This window comes from Typopeltis vanoorti, chromosome 8 (genome assembly GCF_054136105.1).
Source record: "Typopeltis vanoorti isolate ZY-2024b chromosome 8, IOZ_Tvanoo_1.0, whole genome shotgun sequence".
NCBI lineage: Eukaryota > Metazoa > Arthropoda > Arachnida > Uropygi > Thelyphonidae > Typopeltis > Typopeltis vanoorti.
Window position 1 is genome coordinate 78,021,158 of NC_143556.1, and position 18,972 is coordinate 78,040,129.

The 18,972-nt window shown below is 34.3% G+C and overlaps 1 protein-coding gene across 1 annotated transcript in view; it reads right to left on the reverse strand.

Annotated features, from left to right (window-relative positions):
* Cyfip (Cytoplasmic FMR1-interacting protein Sra-1) overlaps positions 1 to 18,972 on the reverse strand; it is a 452,821-nt gene that overhangs the window by 320,163 nt on the left and 113,686 nt on the right. The window contains exon 9 of the mRNA XM_090396405.1: positions 14,544 to 14,660. Within this exon, the coding sequence (XP_090252531.1) occupies positions 14,544 to 14,660 (117 nt within the window). The remainder of the gene's footprint in view (positions 1 to 14,543; positions 14,661 to 18,972) is intronic.

Consider the following 18,972-nt stretch of genomic DNA (forward strand, 5'->3'; position numbering starts at 1 on the left):
GGGCACAGCAATTATTTTGGCTTCCCACCACACAGCTTACTAGTCATTATAATTTCTGAGAAAAGGGCGGCCAGCTATGTTTGGCCATGCTGACCAAGATGTTTTAGAAACTCACAGAGGATACCATCCACTCCTGCAGCCTTGCCATTCTTGTGAGTTAAGGCTACCTGTACTTCTTCCCGAGATACTGGATGTACAAGTTCAGGAAGCTCGGGTCCCGTCTTCAGGATCTGTCTGATTGAAGATTGCATAGCAATTTTCCAGATAGAGCTGGGACGTATCTTGGAGGTTTCAATATATGATTAGCCATTTGATCAGGAGTTATCTCTGTTGTTTTGTTTGTTGTTGGTTCTGCCCCACCTAATTTTCTCAGAAGTGACCAGCTTTTCCAGCTAGATGTGGTGAAATCGAGTTCATGGATGGTTGAGATCCCTCTTTCCTTTCTGTTTAATCCAGGGTTGCTATGAGCTCCTTAGCAACAGTCGGGTCTTCAGTTTCCTCATATTTGGCTAAATGTTCTTCAGTTTCTCTACTCCAGCATGGGATATATTGTTTTCTGTAGCCTCTAGGAATAGAGGCTTCAGTTGCAGTTTTGATTAGTTTAACAAATCTAGGATAGCAATTAGGAATGGGTGGAATTGCTCTAACGGTTTGCTCTGCTCGATTTGTTTCTGAAATGCATTCCAGTTGAACTTGTGAAGGTTCCATCTAACGATTGGTGTTCCACTGATGACTGGGATTGATGTGCCTGTCTCTATTAATGTAGGGCAATGCTGACTATTAGGGAATCTGTTGAGGATGATTCTGGTTGTTGGCAGAGGGTGGTCTTCAGAGTCTTTAGTGACTATGCACAGATCTGGGGTAAAGGTTCTGTTCCATCTGACCGAGTGGAGAGTGCCCCCTGCTTGGCATCATAAATCAAATACAGGTTATATGTATCCATCCGGTTATCTAGATTATCACCGTCCCGATTGTTAGAGAAATAGCCCCACATGGTATGATGAGAGTTGAAGTCACCAACATAAATAGCAGGGTGAGGTGGTGGCCGGACCATCTGATCAGACTAGGATTGCGATGGTGGTTTGTAGACATTGTACATGGTGGTATTTTGAACTGTAATACCTATGGAGTATTCTGTATCAGGCACGGGTACCATGAGAGCTCTACTCCAATCATTTGGAATTCTTCCCTCTGTCCAGGACTTGTGAACTATGCAGTGCAGCCACTGTAAGACTTTTATACCTCCATACTTGAGCATTTCTGGTCAAACATCATCTACTCCACCTGCCTTTCCACATTTCAGGCTTTTGATGGCTTTTTCTACTTCAAGTATGAATATGTATTCCTGATTGCATGCTTGGTCAGTATTTATTACCACTGTGCTGTCACTGATTGTTTCATTTAACAATTTTTTGAAGTAATTACTCCATACTTCAAGGAAATTTTCCTCTCCAGTTTCCATTCACTTTTATCATCTCTAATTCCTTTCACAGCACTCTTTCCTCCTTTCTGAGCTGCTTCAACAACCTCAAGAATATCTTGCCACCTTCTTGATATTTATTTTCTATGTTCTTGGCAAAGTTTCCCATGACTTTTGTTTAGCTAGTTTTACACAGTGTTTAGCTTTCTTACATTTATCTCTGTATTCTCTAAGAGCACAAACTGACTTATTTGCCAGGATCTTTTGATATGCTTTCTTCTTTTCCTTCACTGTCCCATTTAACTTCCTGTGTCCACCACGGAGTTCTGATTTTTCTGTTCTTGCAGACACCTCACCACATGCCTTCAGAGTTTGCCACTGAATCTCCAAGGTTTGGTTCCTGTTCTCAAATTCTTTCATTTTTTCTTCAATAATGTTGCGTATTTTATTCTACAGTTCACACCTGAGAGCTGCTCAACTTTTATTCACTTTAAAACTTTCTTACATGTTCTTCATTTCAATATGAAATTCAATTTTATCCTGCTCAAGACTAAATAGTGATCACTTCCAATTTCAAATCCTCTGTACACTCTGGTGTCTTGCATCAGGAAGAAGACATCACTATCAACAATAACATAGTCAATGAGACTTTTCTTATTCCTTGTCTCTTCTCTCCATGTGAATTTGTGCACATTTCTATGTTGGAACATGGTGTTAGTAATAACCAGTCCATGTCCTGAGCAGAAATCCAACAGATATTTGCCATTATTATTAGCTTTGCTCTTTTCTTCAAATTTTCCCAAAATATTTTTGCATGTCTGACAATCATTCCCTACTCTGCTATTTAAATCTCCAACAAGGACCAACTTTTCCTTTTTCATTGTGTCAGTTGCTTTCTCTAAAGCATCAAAAAATTCCTCCACTTCTACCTTAGTAGAACCTTCTGTGGGACCATAGGCACAAATAAGTCTCATTGTCCAATTCCCCATTCTGATATTTGCCCACATCAGTCTACTTGAAATTGTCTGCCATTCAAGATTAGCCTCATATTTAGTGTTGATTACTATGGATACTCCTTCTTTTCCTTGATTGCCATTGCCTGAATATAGCATTTTGTATTTATTGCCCAAAGATCTCACCAGTTTTTGTCTTTTTTGTTTCAGTCACCCCTATTATGTCGATATAGCACTTATCCAATTCCTCAGCTAGCTCCATTTCTTTGCCATTCAGGCTTCTTATGTTGATAATACTGATCTCGAACTCTGGTGATGTTGAGTTGGGGTGTGTTTTAGGATTTGTTCCAGTAGCTGGCAAAAACAATGTGGGGGCTTTGTTTAACTGGGCGACGCCCCTGCTGACATGAAATTCTGTCATGTACCATCATTTTATTGGTTTAAGGCAATAAGAATACAATTTCGTTGGCTAAATCCCAAATTGTCAGAATTGCAGTTGGCTAAATCCCAAATTGCAGTGATGCTTTCATCACTTTCTCATTAAGTATTCTTCTTATCATCGGATCCTCATACAATATTATCTCTTTTCATCCAGTTTCTTGCACTTTTATGCTTTTCACATTCATGCTTCCTTTCATTCTCCATCCTTCTCTACCACCCGCCAATAATTTCTCTAGTTGCTCAAGCTCACATTTTGTCCTGTGAAGGAGCCCAGGTAAGAATACAATTTCTTTCTGTGATGGCATCTCATCATCCACATTATTACTTTCAACCACTTCCTTCAAATTCTCATTCATATTTCGAGCACTATCATTGACTGTTTCCGCTACATTCTCCACAACACTTCCACAATCCTGCCTTATATCCATAATATCCCTTCATGCTTTCACTCCTGACATGACTTGCATTTTTTACACTTGCTTATGAAAAAAATATTCTCTATATTCTTGCTCTCATAACACAAACCATTCACCCTCAGCAACATATATATTAAACAAATGCTACATCGCACTAAATCCTGCATGTTGATATCAGTCAATATTGATGTCTTAGTTGCCATTTTTTTCATAAGCAATTGCCATAACATAAAACGTTTTTTAAAGAATATTGTGTAATAACAGTTAAGACTGCACAACACAGTCAAAATGATGAATAAGAGTGGAGATAACGTCTTAATCCTGATTTTACATCAAGCCATCTTCCTGTATTTCCTTCTAACCTAACTTACAACTTAAACATAGACTATATAAGGGTTTCTCAATCTTTTTCTACGACAGAACACTTCGCAAATCCTGAAATGTTCACGGAACACCTTGGTTATTTTGTAATGTATTAATTAAAAATTAATTGGTAATTTAGCTTATTTTATTGTTAATAAATAATTGTATTAATTATTAATGATTGGAAGTTAATTATTAATTAATAATTAATTAAACATCAATTAAACCATTATTAAATTAATTTGTGCTGATTTTCATTGACGTATCCCATTTAATTTCATTGACGTATCCCATTGACCACCAAAAATTTATAATATTATAAGTACTTACGAGTGAATGCAGACTTTTTCTCCTGTGTGCTGGTTTTTTAGGTTAAATATAAATAAAACAATGAGTAAATCTAAGCGTTAAGAAAAAATAATCATTTATTGTCAAATGTTAATTAGTAAAAACAAAACACATAAAAATTGCAAAACGCATATTGCAAATTAAGTTCTTAATGACTCCGAATGTTTTTGGGTCTTTGAATTACAAATTCTTTTGATATCAGGCACAATATTAGAAAGTTGAATTCTCATATTTGGTATAGCGTCGAATCTGTTCCTGGACCTTGATTTGGTTGCAGCATAATATGAAAATCCAGCCTCGCATAAATATGTCGTTGTAAAAGGAAGTAAAACAAGAATAGCTAGTTTTGACACACTTGTCCAGAAATCATTTATTGGCAGTTCCTTGTATTTTTGTTTTAAATCAGAGTCACTAATTAAGTCAATTAGATTTTCATAGTCACTTGCGCTGAACTTGTATTGAAGAAGATTTACTCGTGTGCGAATATCTACAAGAAAAAACTACTGGAGAAGATATACTCAACTATATTAATAATTATATTACAAAAGGTAATCGGTCGGGAGAAGTGTATTGATATTTGTACAGATGGTGCTCAAGCAATGGTAGAAAAGATGAAGGGAGTTGTAACACGTATCCTGCAAATAGCTACAAAAGCCACCAAAAGTCATTGTGTTTTGCATAGACAAGCACTAGTAACAAAAAGAATTCCTACATATTTAAAAACTATTTTGGATGAAGCTGTAAAAATGATCGACTATGTAAAATCTCGACCACTTCAATCCAGATTATTTAAAATTTTGTGCGATGAAATGGGTAGTGCACATAATGCACTTTTATTACATACTGAAGTGAGATGGCTATCCAGAGGAAAAGCATTATTGAGGCTTTTTTTTTTGAACTTCGTAGCGAGTTAATGGTCTTCTTAATGTCACATAATTTAGGACAAAATTTTATTGAATTATTACGAAATTCTTCATGGTTGAGGAGTCTTGTGTATCTGGCAGATATTTTTACAAAGTGCAATGAAATTAACTTATCATTACATGGAAAGAATATTACAATTTTTAATACAAGAGATAAAATTGCATCTTTTGATGGGAAGTTGCAATTCTGGATTTCTACAGTTGAACAGATTAATTTTAATTGATTAATCTGTTCAACTGTAGAAATTAATTTTGATTGATTAATCTGTTCAACTGTAGAAATCCAGAATTGCAACTTCCTATCAAAAGATGCAATTTTATCTCTTGTATTAAAAATTGTAATATTCTTTCCTTGTAATGATAAGTTAATTTCATTGCACTTTGTAAAAATATCTGCCAGATACGCAAGACTCATCAACCATGAAGAATTTCTTAATAATTCAATAAAATTTTGTCCTAAATTATGTGACATTAAGAAGACCATTAACTCACTACAAAGTTCAGAAAGCCTCAATAATTATACATGTTTTGGTCATAAAGTATTACAAAATGAAGATTTATTGTTACATAGACCATATATTTACAACGTACTTAAGCTCTTACAAATTGCCTACCGGTTTCGCTAGTAACTGACCAGCTTTCTCAAGGCTTGCATAGTACAAAAAAGAGGTAAATGCAAAAAAGGTTTCAAAATACAAAATACAACAGGTACTAACGGTTCTTTGTATTTTGAAACCTTTTTTTCATTTACCTCTTTTTTGTACTATGCAAGCCTTGAGAAAGCTGGTCAGTTACTAGCGAAACCGGTAGGCAATTTGTAAGAGCTTAAGTACGTTGTAAATATATGGTCTATGTAACAATAAATCTTCATTTTGTAAGCCTCAATAATGCTTTTCCTCTGGATAGCCATCTCACCTCAGTATGTAATAAAAGTGCATTATGTGCACTACCCATTTCATCGCACAAATTTTAAATAATCTAGATTGAAAATCTAGATTATTTAATAGAAAGCCTCAATAATTATACATGTTTTGGTCATAAAGTATTACAAAATGAAGATTTATTGTTACATAGACCATATATTTACAACGTACTTAAGCTCTTACAAATTGCCTACCGGTTTCGCTAGTAACTGACCAGCTTTCTCAAGGCTTGCATAGTACAAAAAAGAGGTAAATGCAAAAAAGGTTTCAAAATACAAAATACAACAGGTACTAACGGTTCTTTGTATTTTGAAACCTTTTTTTCATTTACCTCTTTTTTGTACTATGCAAGCCTTGAGAAAGCTGGTCAGTTACTAGCGAAACCGGTAGGCAATTTGTAAGAGCTTAAGTACGTTGTAAATATATGGTCTATGTAACAATAAATCTTCATTTTGTAAGCCTCAATAATGCTTTTCCTCTGGATAGCCATCTCACCTCAGTATGTAATAAAAGTGCATTATGTGCACTACCCATTTCATCGCACAAATTTTAAATAATCTAGATTGAAGTGGTCGAGATTTTACATAGTCGATCATTTTTACGGCTTCATCCAAAATAGTTACTAGTGCTTGTCTATACAAAACACAATGACTTTTGGTGGCTCTTGTAGCTATTTGCAGGATACGTGTTACAACTCCCTTCATCTTTTCTACCATTGCTTGAGCACCATCCGTACAAATATCAATACACTTCTCCCGACCGATTTCCTTTTGTAATATAATTATTAATATAGTTGAATACATCTTCTCCAATAGTTTTTTCTTGTAGATATTCGCACATGAGTAAATCTTCTTCAATACTTTTATCAAATATGTAACGAACAAACACTAGTAATACAGCGAGTCCTGTGACATCTGTAGATTCATCCATTTGCAATGAATATTCACTGCAGTCTAAGTCGATGAATTAGCTCTTTTTCTATGTCAGCAGAAAGATCTTTGATGCGGCATGAAACGGTATTATTTGATAATTGTACTGCATCTATTATTTTAGCAACGTGCTCGTTTAACATGCATGATAAAATGTCTTTCACACAAGGCTTAATGAGCATCTCACCAATTGTATGAGCTTCACCATGAAGTGCAATGCAGTAACTCACGCGAAAAGACGCCTCTGTTGCATTTTCAGTTGTAGCAATTGTAGCCATTTAAAGTTTAAATTCTTCAAGCGAGTCACGTCGTCTCTTAAAAAAATTTATATCTTTTCCTTTGTAATCAGTGTGTTTCGTTTCAAAGTGCCTTGGAAATTTAGCTGGAGCCAAAGAACTGTTTACTAGTATTTTATTACATACAACATCAGGAGCATGTGTACTGCCAATACACATAAATCCATAATTTAAATAACTTTCATGGTACGTCCGTTTTTGTCTGTTCTTAGATGACTCTTGTTCTTTAATATTAGCGTTTAAAGAAACCACAGTTTGCAATTCCATATCTTCTCCAATCATATGAATAGATGTGTCAGCAGAAGTACTTGCTCCTCCTTGTGTTAAATTTCCTGTCTTTAAACAAGAATCCATGGGTATTTTTTCAATAATATTCAAATTCCAATATATGTCAGAACTATAATAAAAACAAATAGAATTGTGTTGTAAAGGTAACTTTAGTATGAAAAACAATAAGATTAAAAATAAGAAATGTCGAATAATATAAAAATAAATGAATAATGCAAAATAGTAAAAAAAAGACTGCAGCACACAAAAGTAAATATGAATTGTAACAATACTTGTAAGAAAAGTACTAAACCGTATCAAATAATGTAAAAGCAATTGTAATAAGAATGATTTGATAAAATGTTCAGTAACAAAAATTAAACATTCGAAATAAATCAGATATTAATTATAAAAGTAGTTAAAAGAGTAAGAAGAAGTCTTTTAAAAGTCGCCTCGCCTCCCTATATATGGGAATAAAAAGGCGTTAGCCGATTTTTTTTTTCCGAGGGCCGGTCCCAAGAAATTTACTCGTAAATACCTTTCCAAATTTTTTTAAAGTTCATACATTAACATAAGTATTAATAATTAATTATGGCATAATCATAAAGAGTATTAGTATACTTATGTATACAGTGTGGCACATTGACTATCAATCTAGTTATCAATCACTGGACTAATGAAATGTTGTAGCATGTCGTAGTTTCTTCAGGCAAACATCATTAAATTAATTTGTGCTGATTTTCATTGACATATCCCATTCTGATCACCAAATATATTTATAATATTATTATAAGTACTTACGAGTGAATGCAGACTTTTTTCTCCTGTGTGCTGGTAGTTCCCCCTCCTATTGTACATCCTGGAGATCTTTGTAGGCTTGAGGTGGATGACTCACTATCTGTTTCGTCACAAACACCCTCAATAAGAGATTTCTTAATACCAAAATTAAACAAAGTGCCTTGTCTCTTATTCATATTAAAATTTAAATCTGTAGGCCTATTACTTTTAAAAAAATCACGGCACTCCGGTTTCAGAACAAGTGCTTACACACTGCAATACGAACTTGCGAAGAAAGTATTCAGTATTAATAGATTTGAGAACCGGATACCGATTACCTTGATCTTCAATTTCAGTGGCAAAATTTTCTTTATACTTCCTTGCTGATTGGTCACTGATATTTGCAATGCAGATGTTATTTCGTTCAGTTTTGAGAACACGCCGCCCATTGTTGTAATCGGCTTGCAGGCAATTTTTATAATCGGTCATAAACCGCGGTATTCTCTTTCCCGATTGTTGAAAGATTTCAACGTGTGAAAATTAACCATAATTCATGAATACTTCCATGTTTAAAAATATGCTGCTTGGTCACTGACATTTGCTACACAGATGTCATTTCCTTCAGTTTTGAGAACAGAAGATATGACACCAATTGTTGTAATGGGCTTGCAGGCAATTTGTATGACCCGTCATAAACAGTGTTATTCCCTTTCCCAAATGTTGAAACGTTTCGATGTGTGAAAATTAATGATACACAGATGTCATTAGGTGTTCTGGGTCTGAGCTTTTCGACATATTCACGAATATTATTCTCCCCAGAATATTTTTACTCATCATCATACGTATCAAGGATTTAGGCCTAGTATGGCCTGTTCCGGCCTTAGAAATCATCGTTGAATCGTTTAAGAGGATGTCCTGGTTTTCTTTTCCCTAATGGCTTGTACTTTAAGGCTTGTTTTCTTTCTGTTTTCATTCTTTGAACGTGTTCCATCCATCCATGTTTATATTTTTAAATTTTTTCAATTACTGGTTTTTGGTTTAATTCTTTCATAATATCTTCGTTTCTTTTGTGATCAAATAGGGTATACTTTGCAGTTTTTCTCATAAACTTCATTTCTGCTGTTGTTAATCTTTGTTTGTCTTTTTGTTTTATTGTTCAGATTTCGCTTCCATACATTAAGACCGGTAGGGCTAATGGTTTGTTTTTGAACTAGGTTTGGTTTAAATATAGAGTTAATTACTCCTGTTATCTTTAAATATTTTGCAATTTTTATGTCTATATCTTTTTCATTTTCATAAGTGATCATACATCCTAGGTAGTTAAATGAATTCACCTGTTCTAAGATCTTGTTATCTAATACTATTTTAGTTCTTGCTGGATCTTGTCCTTTAAAGGCCATAGCTTTTGATTTTTCCATTGATATTATCATACCATAATCTTTGGATATCTCATTTAGATTTAAAATAGCTTTCTGTAAGTTATCTTCAGAATTTGTAATTATTATTTGGTCGTCTACAAAGAGGAGAGTGTTTAAGTTAACTGTAGGTGAAAGTTTAATTCCTTGATGTAAATTTTTACTCCATTTTATTATTATTTCATTTAAGTAGATATTAAAAAGAGTTGCTGAGAGGGGATATCCCTGTCGGACCCCTTGGTTTATCTCTCTTGTATATGATAGCTCATGATTTAATCTTATTAAATCATGAGCTATCATATACAAGACAGATATTTTTACAATATTTTTACTATAAAATATTTATTCATGAAAAATGCTTAGAAAACTAAAATGACAAATTTCAGAACTTCTCGCGGAACACCTATTCACCTTCCGCAGAACACGAGTGTTCCGCAGAACACAGTTGGAGAAACTCTGGACTATATAATGCTCTGTATAATGTTCCATTTATCTCATATAATTAGTGTCTCAAAAAGCTTTTCTCTGGGCACCTTCTCATATGCCTTTTCCTGATCTACAAAACTAAAGTACAAATCCTTGTCATGTTGAAAGTTTTTCCACTTGCTTATATTATAAATTAAAGATGTCAAGAAATTACATTCTTGGTTTCATCCTTTATCCAAGCATAAGCAAACAAAGTTTGTGCATGAAGAAACTTCATGACAGAGCAACTCATATATTGAGTTGCTAATGTATACTGAGAGGCTAATTACTTCACTAAGGCAACTGATGTGAAGTCATTAGCCTCTATATACGAGTTGCCCTGTCATGAAGTTACTTCATACACAAACTTTGTTTGCTTACATTGGGTAAAGGATGAAACCAAGAATATAATTTCTTGGCATCTTTAATTTATAAGATCCTTGTCATATACGTATAATTTCTCAACTATTTGTCGTAAAGTGAAAATCTTATCCTGACATCCTCCATTTTGCATGAATCCAGCTTGATCTTCTCCAAGTTTCTCTTACATAATCTTTCTAAACCTTTTTCAAGCATGCTTGCATAAACCTTACCTGGAACACTTAGTAAAGAAATTCTTCTCTAATGTGTGCGTGTGTGTGCAAATTTTTAATCAGCTAATGCCTTTTATTCCCTTAAAGAATGCAGAGTAGGTGAGGCCATGTTAGCTGTATCTCTAGCTTTCAGAGACAGGAAAATTATTTAATATAAAATTTTCACATAGATATCAATGGGGCATCTTTTTTCATTATTATTATTATTACAGGGAGTCCATGGACTCATCGAGGAAGGGCACCTACTCTACAGCGCTCTGTCTCCACCACTCAATCCACCAACTACACAAAGACATCTATTGCCCACCACCACTACTAGTATGTTTCACAGACAATCACAAATATCCATGCCCATGGCAGGATTCAAACCTGCAGCCTTTTATCTGGAGAGCGGATACGCTAACGACTTGGCCTACTAGACTGTCTTGATACTACACTCTGATATCATAAACTGAAAGAGCAGTACATAACTGATTGTACTAATGTATCCACCATAAACCCCAAATCTTTTGTCTCCTCCACCTCCTAAAATATCCCCACCAATCTCTGCATCACAAATTTTAAAATCTTACACTTTGCAACATTAAACTGAATTCCCCCCACATGCACACCCTTGCCCATTCAGACAGCGTGTGTGTCCACGCAGTTAGCTTAGTGACTGTGCGCTTCACAACCATATGCCTGGGGAAGGAGTGTCCTAGGTTCTATTCCTGTCGGAGACGTGAGGAGTTCAAAGATCTTCCACAGCCATAGTCAAGTTAGCCAGTCTTGAGTGTAGACAGCAAGGTTTTTTCCCCAGTTTATCCTGGGGTTTTCCCTCCTGCAAAGCAGGTAAACCGGCCCCGTGAACACACGTTTCGACAGACATGGGATACCACTGGGAATAAGGAGCAACCAACAATTCCACGTGATTATTGGTTACGGAAGCTTACGCAGTAAAATGTGCAGGCCTGCACAAAAGCGTAACATATGATGACAATATACTGCCTCCTCCCCTCCCTTAAAAACAAAATAATAGTAATAATAAAAAAATAAATGAAGTCAAGCAGTTGTCAAAGGAGAACTGTGGATTCAAATATATGGATATTATTGGAGAAAAATGAGTTTAAAAACAAGAACCAAACCTTAGAATGTGCACTGTGATGTTCTAACTTTTCTATACTTTTTTCTATCTTAACCACATATCTTCCTAGCTGAACTAGTGACAAAACTTGATGAAAACATTGATGCATCAATAAAGATGGTATGCATTTAAGATGGCTACAAGGACAGAAAAATCAGAACTTCATGGGAGACTCAAGAAGTTCAAGTGGCATTCTTTTCTAGGATTTCTACTCGTTGATTTCTACTTTTCTAAGTAGAAGTCACTGTTATCTCAAATATATAGGGAGAGGGGAGAAAAAAAAAAAAAAAAAAAAAAACGATTTCTTCTTTTCTAGGAGGTGCCACTTTAACTTCTGAGTACGCCAAGATGTTCTGGTTTTCCTATTCTTTTTCTATCATAACCACATATCCTCCTAATTTATCAATCAATTTTTTAATCAAATTTTCTTTAACATTTGGTTCTTGTTTTCAAACTCCATTCTTTTTTTTTTTATCAATAATATTTGTATATTTGAAAGGTGCTCAACTTCAATTCTTAAAAGTTTGTACATTTTTTTAGGGTGGGATGGGGTACTGTCTTTAAATTATGTGTTCTTTGACCAAAGAATGCTAAAATGCATAAAGTACCTAAACAGTCATTTTATGGATATTCTATGCAAAAATCATGGTAAAACTTGGGTAAGGAATATAAAATATAAATATCATGATAGCGAGAGCAAATTGCTCTGAAAGTCATTGCAGAAGCTCAGATTGCTGACCGATCTATCACCTGTCCTGATCTCTTACACATAGTCCAAATCCATCCATTCATAATTTCACTGGACATCAGTAAATGCTCTATGGCCACTCTGCATTTTGATGTGCCACACAAATTTTTGCCAGGTAGTCTTACTGCAGGCTTTTCTTGAGGCTTCAACTCTCTAAGATCAGTCAGTCTAAACATACCATTCATCTCACCTAGAAATGCTATCACTTCCCTTTTCTAAGAGCTTTGCTGTCTATTACTGATTTGAAAAGTTCTCCTCCATTCCATTCTTTCTGTATGTCCAAAGTATTTTCACTTTCCTCTGTCAATACTATTAAGGAATCCTTTCTTGGACCCATTTTGTATACTTTTCAGTGTGAGACCTCAACAGTCTCCTGTATCACATCTCAAAAGTAGCTATACTTTTCCTATCAGACTTTTTTATTTCAAGTTTCACTGCAAGAATTACTGCAAAACCAACTGCATCCAGAATCCTCAGCTTTGTTCCTACGGTTATAAATCTGTCTTCATTACTTTAGAAAGTATTGTTCTAATCATTTGTAATCATCTATGATCATAGGAACAAAGCTTTTTAACACTTTGAGTCCTAGACCTACTGGGACTTAGAAAATCCTGTGTCCTGACCATTTTTAGCTCTATTTAAAAAATTGCTGTACAGTATTTCTATGGAATATCCAAATAACTTTTTTTTTATTTTAGCTAGCATCTCTGACAATTAATTGGAACAAAACTTTTAGTTATACATGTGGTATGGGCTCCTGAAACAGGTTGCAAGAAATCAAGGTTTTTGAAAAAAATAAAAAGTTAATTTTTTATTAGTTTCTACTTATATTTACTTCTTTAGTGTTCAAAATTCAACATTCATTTAAAATATTGCTTAGATGTTACATAAATAATGAAAATTATAAATAAAATTTATGTGGGTTATTATTATGATGAAAATATCATTTTACATTGGAGTGAACATCACTATAATTATCCACTATTGACCACAAAAGTTGAGTGGTAAATTATTGAATTAGGCCATTCAGTTTTTGAAATGCCATGACCTCGCGTGTGGTCGTGAACACAACTTGCTGGATGGCCTCGAATTTGGTCACCCCCCCTCGTTAGGAGTTCTGCATCACTGTCTGCCCAATCATCTAATTCAGATTTTTCGTTATTGAATATTTCCTCAAGCATTTGTTCTAATTCAGTCCAGAACTGTTTTACATCCCTGCTTTGGGCACCACTGGGTCCTGGTCTGTCCATGGTTACAGAGAAATTCAAACTGATCTCTCAGGTCACAAGAAGAGAGTCATGAACCCCTTATTTGTTTAGACTGGAGCAGCCAGAGTTATGACGGCGCGATGTAATATAAACATGAACATGTGCGATCGTACGTGATGCAGCTGATGGGTAGGCATTACATTATACTAATATAAATTCCCCTTTTTATTGATAAAAGTCAACCATCTTGATTGTTGATAATGAAGCTGAAGGTTCAAATTTAACTACAGTACAGTCTGATAATGAATTTCAAGCATATATTATTATTATTATTATTGAAATTTTTAATTTAGCGATGTAAATATACATCGATGGAATTCTAGGTTCATGTGCGATCGATGTATATTTACATTGATAGGACTCAAAGTGTTAGAGCTTTTTTTTTTCTATTCTGGGAAAGACCCTTAGCAACCCTAGTGCTTTTTCTTCTTCTTGGAGTAAATCACTGCAAGAAGAAGCACTAGGGTTGCTAAGGCTCTTTCTAAGAATAGGTAAAATATCCATTGATCCATAGCTTCTTATTCTTTATTCAAAGCAACCCCTTTAAGGCTTGTCATCTGCCACAATAAAACTGAATAGTTTGACAAATTTTCATAGTGATTCCAAATACCAAATACAAGTAAAATCTGTTCAGTCAGGACACAGTATAACTTTCATACTGATGGACAAAATGAATCTTACAGGTGCTTAAGCACTTTGTTAAATGCTTAGTGCATCTAAAGACTGGAATTTAAAAAAATATATTTTTTACTGAAAAACTTTTTTTTTATATTGAAATTTTTAATCCATATAAATTCTGAGATCATATATGTCCATTAAAAAAAATGAGTAATTGATATTACTGTAGATAACCTATTAATTTAATTTAGCCTCACCAGTTCTGTGACATGAGTACTCCAATCAGACAACAACTGCAATCCTCGTAAAGAAAGTTCTGTAAGTTCTTTGTTTTCAGTATCGGTACGGGGTGTTTCCTTCACTGTTGTGGTTACCTGCTGGATTACAGGGTAAATTCATCAAGACATATCTGTTCTATTAATATAACACTTTGGAAGAATTTTTCTTTAAAGTTTAAAACAAACATAACTGCAAATAAAGAAAGGATTCTTCAACAGCTAAAGCAAATACTGTATGAAACAAAAAAAATTAATTCTGATAACCTGGACAACTATAATAGGAAATGCATATGTTATATGAGCTGCCAAGCTTATCTTAACTTTTCTTTCTGTATAATTTCAAAAAAATAAATAAATAAATAAATAAATTAGCTAAATAAATAACATATCTATATTTATATATATATACATATACACACTGATTGACTATAAAATTAGTAAACCTCCAGAATATCTTACCACCTTCTTGATATTTATTTTCTATGTTCTTGCCAAAAAAATCCTCCCAGAAAAGTCATGGGAGGACTTTGACAAAAACATAGAAAATAAATATCAAGAAGGTGGCAAAATATTCTGGAGGTTGTTGAAGAAGCTCAGGAATGGAGGAAAGAGTGCTGTAAAAGGAGTTAGAGATGATAAAGGTGGCATGAAAACAGCAAAAAAAGATATCCTTGAAGTATGGAGTAATTACTTCAAAAAATTGCTAAATGAAACAAGCAGTGATGGCACAGTGGTAAAAAACACTCAACAGGCATACAGTCAGGAATACATATCCATACTTGAAGTAGAAAAAGCCATTAAAGGCTTGAAATATGGTAAGGCAGCAGGAGTAGATGATATTCGACCAGAAATGTTGAAGTATGGTGGTATAAAAGTCTTACAGTGGCTGCACTACATAGTTCAGAAAGCCTGGACAGAGGGATGAATTCCCGATGATTGGAGTAGATCTCTAATAGTACCCATATATAAAAAGGGAAATAAAACTGAATGTGAGAATTACAGAGGTATTCCCCTACTGAGTGTTCATGGCAAGATCTATGCAAGTATACTTGAGAAACGATTGAGAAGAATTGTGGAAGAAAAGCTTGGTGAAGAACAAGCTGGATTCAGACCAAATAGAGGCTGTCAGGATCAGATCTTCACTTTACGACAAATAGTTGAGAAAGCATGGGAATATAACAAAGATCTGTATTTAAGTTTTGTCGATCTGGAAAAGGCATATGACAAGGTGCCAAGAGAGAAGCTATTCAATACGCTACAGTTATATGCTGTCAATGGGGCATTATATTAAGCAATACTTAGTCTTTATTTGAGTTGTAAGTCAGCAGTTAGAATTAAAGGAAGTACAGGAAGATGGTTTAATGTTAAATCTGGTGTGAGACAAGGATGTACATTATCCCGTCTGTTATTTATTATCTATATGGATCACATTATGAAGGAAAGTGGTATTAAACATGATATCAGAATTGGAGATGTTAATGTCAGCTCTTTGCTTTATGCGGACGATGTTATACTTCTAAAAAATCCGCTACAAGTCTGCAAGATTCCTTGACTAAACTGAATAACTGTTGTAATAGATATGGTATGAAGGTTAGCATTAAAAAGACAAAGACAATGAAAACAGGCAGAATCATTGAAAATGTCAACAGTGTTGTGAATGGAGAACCTGTGGAACAAGTAAAACATTTCAGCTACTTAGGCATGATTTTTAGTGAAGATGGTAAATTAAATATAGAAATAGACAACAGAATCAGCAAAGCTGGTATGGTGGGAAGTCAACTGAATAAATTCATATGGATAAGAAAGAAATTAGTCTGAGCACTAAATTCGCTGTATACAAGACAGTGTTCAAACCAGTTTTAACTTATGGATCTGAGAGCTGGGGCAGAAGTAAAACACTTGACCAAAGACTAGAAACAGCAGATATGAGAGTCCTGAGAAAGATTAGAGGCGTGAACAGATGGCATCAATGGCAATATCATATTAAAAACGAGTATATTAGGAAAGAACTTGACATTGTCAGCATCCAAGAATGCATTAACTGAGCTAATCTCAGGTGCTATGGTCACTTAAACAGAATGGGCGAGGAAAGATTAGCAAAACAAGTGTTCTCTGCCAGGTTGGCAGCAAAACGACCCAGAGGAAGACCAAGATATAGGTGAATTGATACGGTACAAAGTGCCTTAGACAATAGAAATATAAGATCTGATAATGTTGGAGTCTTGACAAGTAACAGACTGATTTGGAGGAAAATTGTAGATAGGAAGTTAGTAATGATGTAAATTTTTCATGTAGTACTATCATATCCTATACACCCCCTTGAGGGGTACATGTCAGGAATTTGATGATGATGATAGTATATCCTCCCTTTCATATGAGTGTTTCAAAGGAAATTATGCAAATTAGATCAAAATGTGTTATATAACTGACTTTAGTAGAATATCTTTCTTACTGATCCTTCTATCACCCCCCCCCTCCATGGTTTTAACTCTACCTGGATTCAATTTGCACCTGGGGGCTTAACGTTATTAAGGTCTTTAACTGCTATTGCAGCCAAAGCAATGGTTTTAACTTGCTATTCAACTGAGGTTTCTTCAAATTTTTCGTCACACATTGGCGCTGTACAGTTCATCATCTTGGCTGTCGTCTTTTCATCTGATTTTGATGTAATCAATCAATTTAAGTGCCAACAGGAATAAATGCAGAAGAAACAAAATTTTATCACCCTACTGGTCAGAGCAAATTAACATGCTCACCAAAAACAGATAGGAAACATATGATACAATTGAAATAATAATGATAAGAAGTACATATAATCAATTATCTCCATTATAAGGTCTGATAGCCCTTCACACTCAAGAGAACATTTAACTGGATTAATTTATAGCTGCATACTGAAAGCAAGAAACTTGTAACTCTTTATGATATGCAGGACAGTTCTAATTTTAGACAGAAATATTGGATGACTTAATGTAAGCAGTACATTTTTTAAATTTTCATTATAATTTGTCGTTTAAAAGACAATAGCAGTTTCTCTTATTACAGAAAATCCCATATATTGTAATATGTGATTAAAAAAAAAAAAAGCACTGATGAGCAAGGGAAATAGTGTAAAGATTTATTGCACTTTATTCTTTCATTCTGTGGTTATCGTCCTGTAGTGTATTGAAAATGGCTATGAAATATAGGCAAAAATTCCACAAAAACAATTTTACGTGACTTACGTAATTATTTAGTATTATAAATCTGAATAATGTTCTTCAAAAACAAAGACAAAATGTGTTATATAACTGACTTTAGTAGAATATCTTTCTTACTGAACAAAAAAAAAAAAACGCAATGTCAGCTAAGCATAATTATGCAAAATTAACAACTCAATTCTGACATTTTTGTTTTGCAGAATTATGAATGTGTACCTTACAACTTTCTTTAAAGGAAGCTGTGAAATCCACATTCACAATCATAGCCTTTTTAATTTTCTGAAGTTATCCTAATTAATAGTCACTATTCATGTGCTTAAAAATTTATAATTAATTATTATTATTTTTTTTTTAAATTTTGATATCTATTAATGCAGATGGATTTATTCTCTTGCAGTCAATAGTGCATATAATATCACACACTTCAATTTAACTGTTACCCTCTCTTTTTTGGGGAATCTTGAAAATGGCTATGAAACAGCCAAAAATTTTACAAATAAACTTTTATCTGGCTTCTGTAATTATTTATTATTATAAATCTTCCACTTATGTCTCAATTTTCAAATCGAAATTATTCAAGATAATTACATGGATGAGCCAATTATTTCATAACCACCATCCAATTCCTGACATGTATCCTCAAGGATATACAAGATACCATGACAATACTACATGAAAAGCTTACATATCATTACTAACTTCTCGAGCCTCTGTAGCTCGGTCAGTATAAATGAAGCCCTTTGGTCGGAAAGACCTGGGTTCGATTCCCATCCATGACATGAGGAACCTTTATCTGGTCTCTTTCAACTAAAGGTGAGTTAGTTGGTCTCATATGGAGGTGGAGGGTTTTTTCACTTGGAAACTCAGGTTTTTCTTCCCTTAGAACAGGCAAACCGGCCCTGTGAACACACACAGATCTACAGTCATAAAATACATACTTAAAACCTCATTAGGAGGGCTCAACACATCCTTAGTGATGGGGGAGGAAATGGGGGGAAACCCCATACGAAATAAATAACTTCTCAATTATTTATTGACAATTCTCTTTCAAATTAATCTGTTATCTGTCAGGACACCAAGTGCATCTTCTAAGGCATTTCAGTATTCTAAAGTACTTCTTGCTGTGTCAATCCACATAATCTTGGTCTTCCTCTGGGTCTTTTTAATGGAAAAAAAAAAAAACTTGCTAACCTTTCCTCTCCCATTTT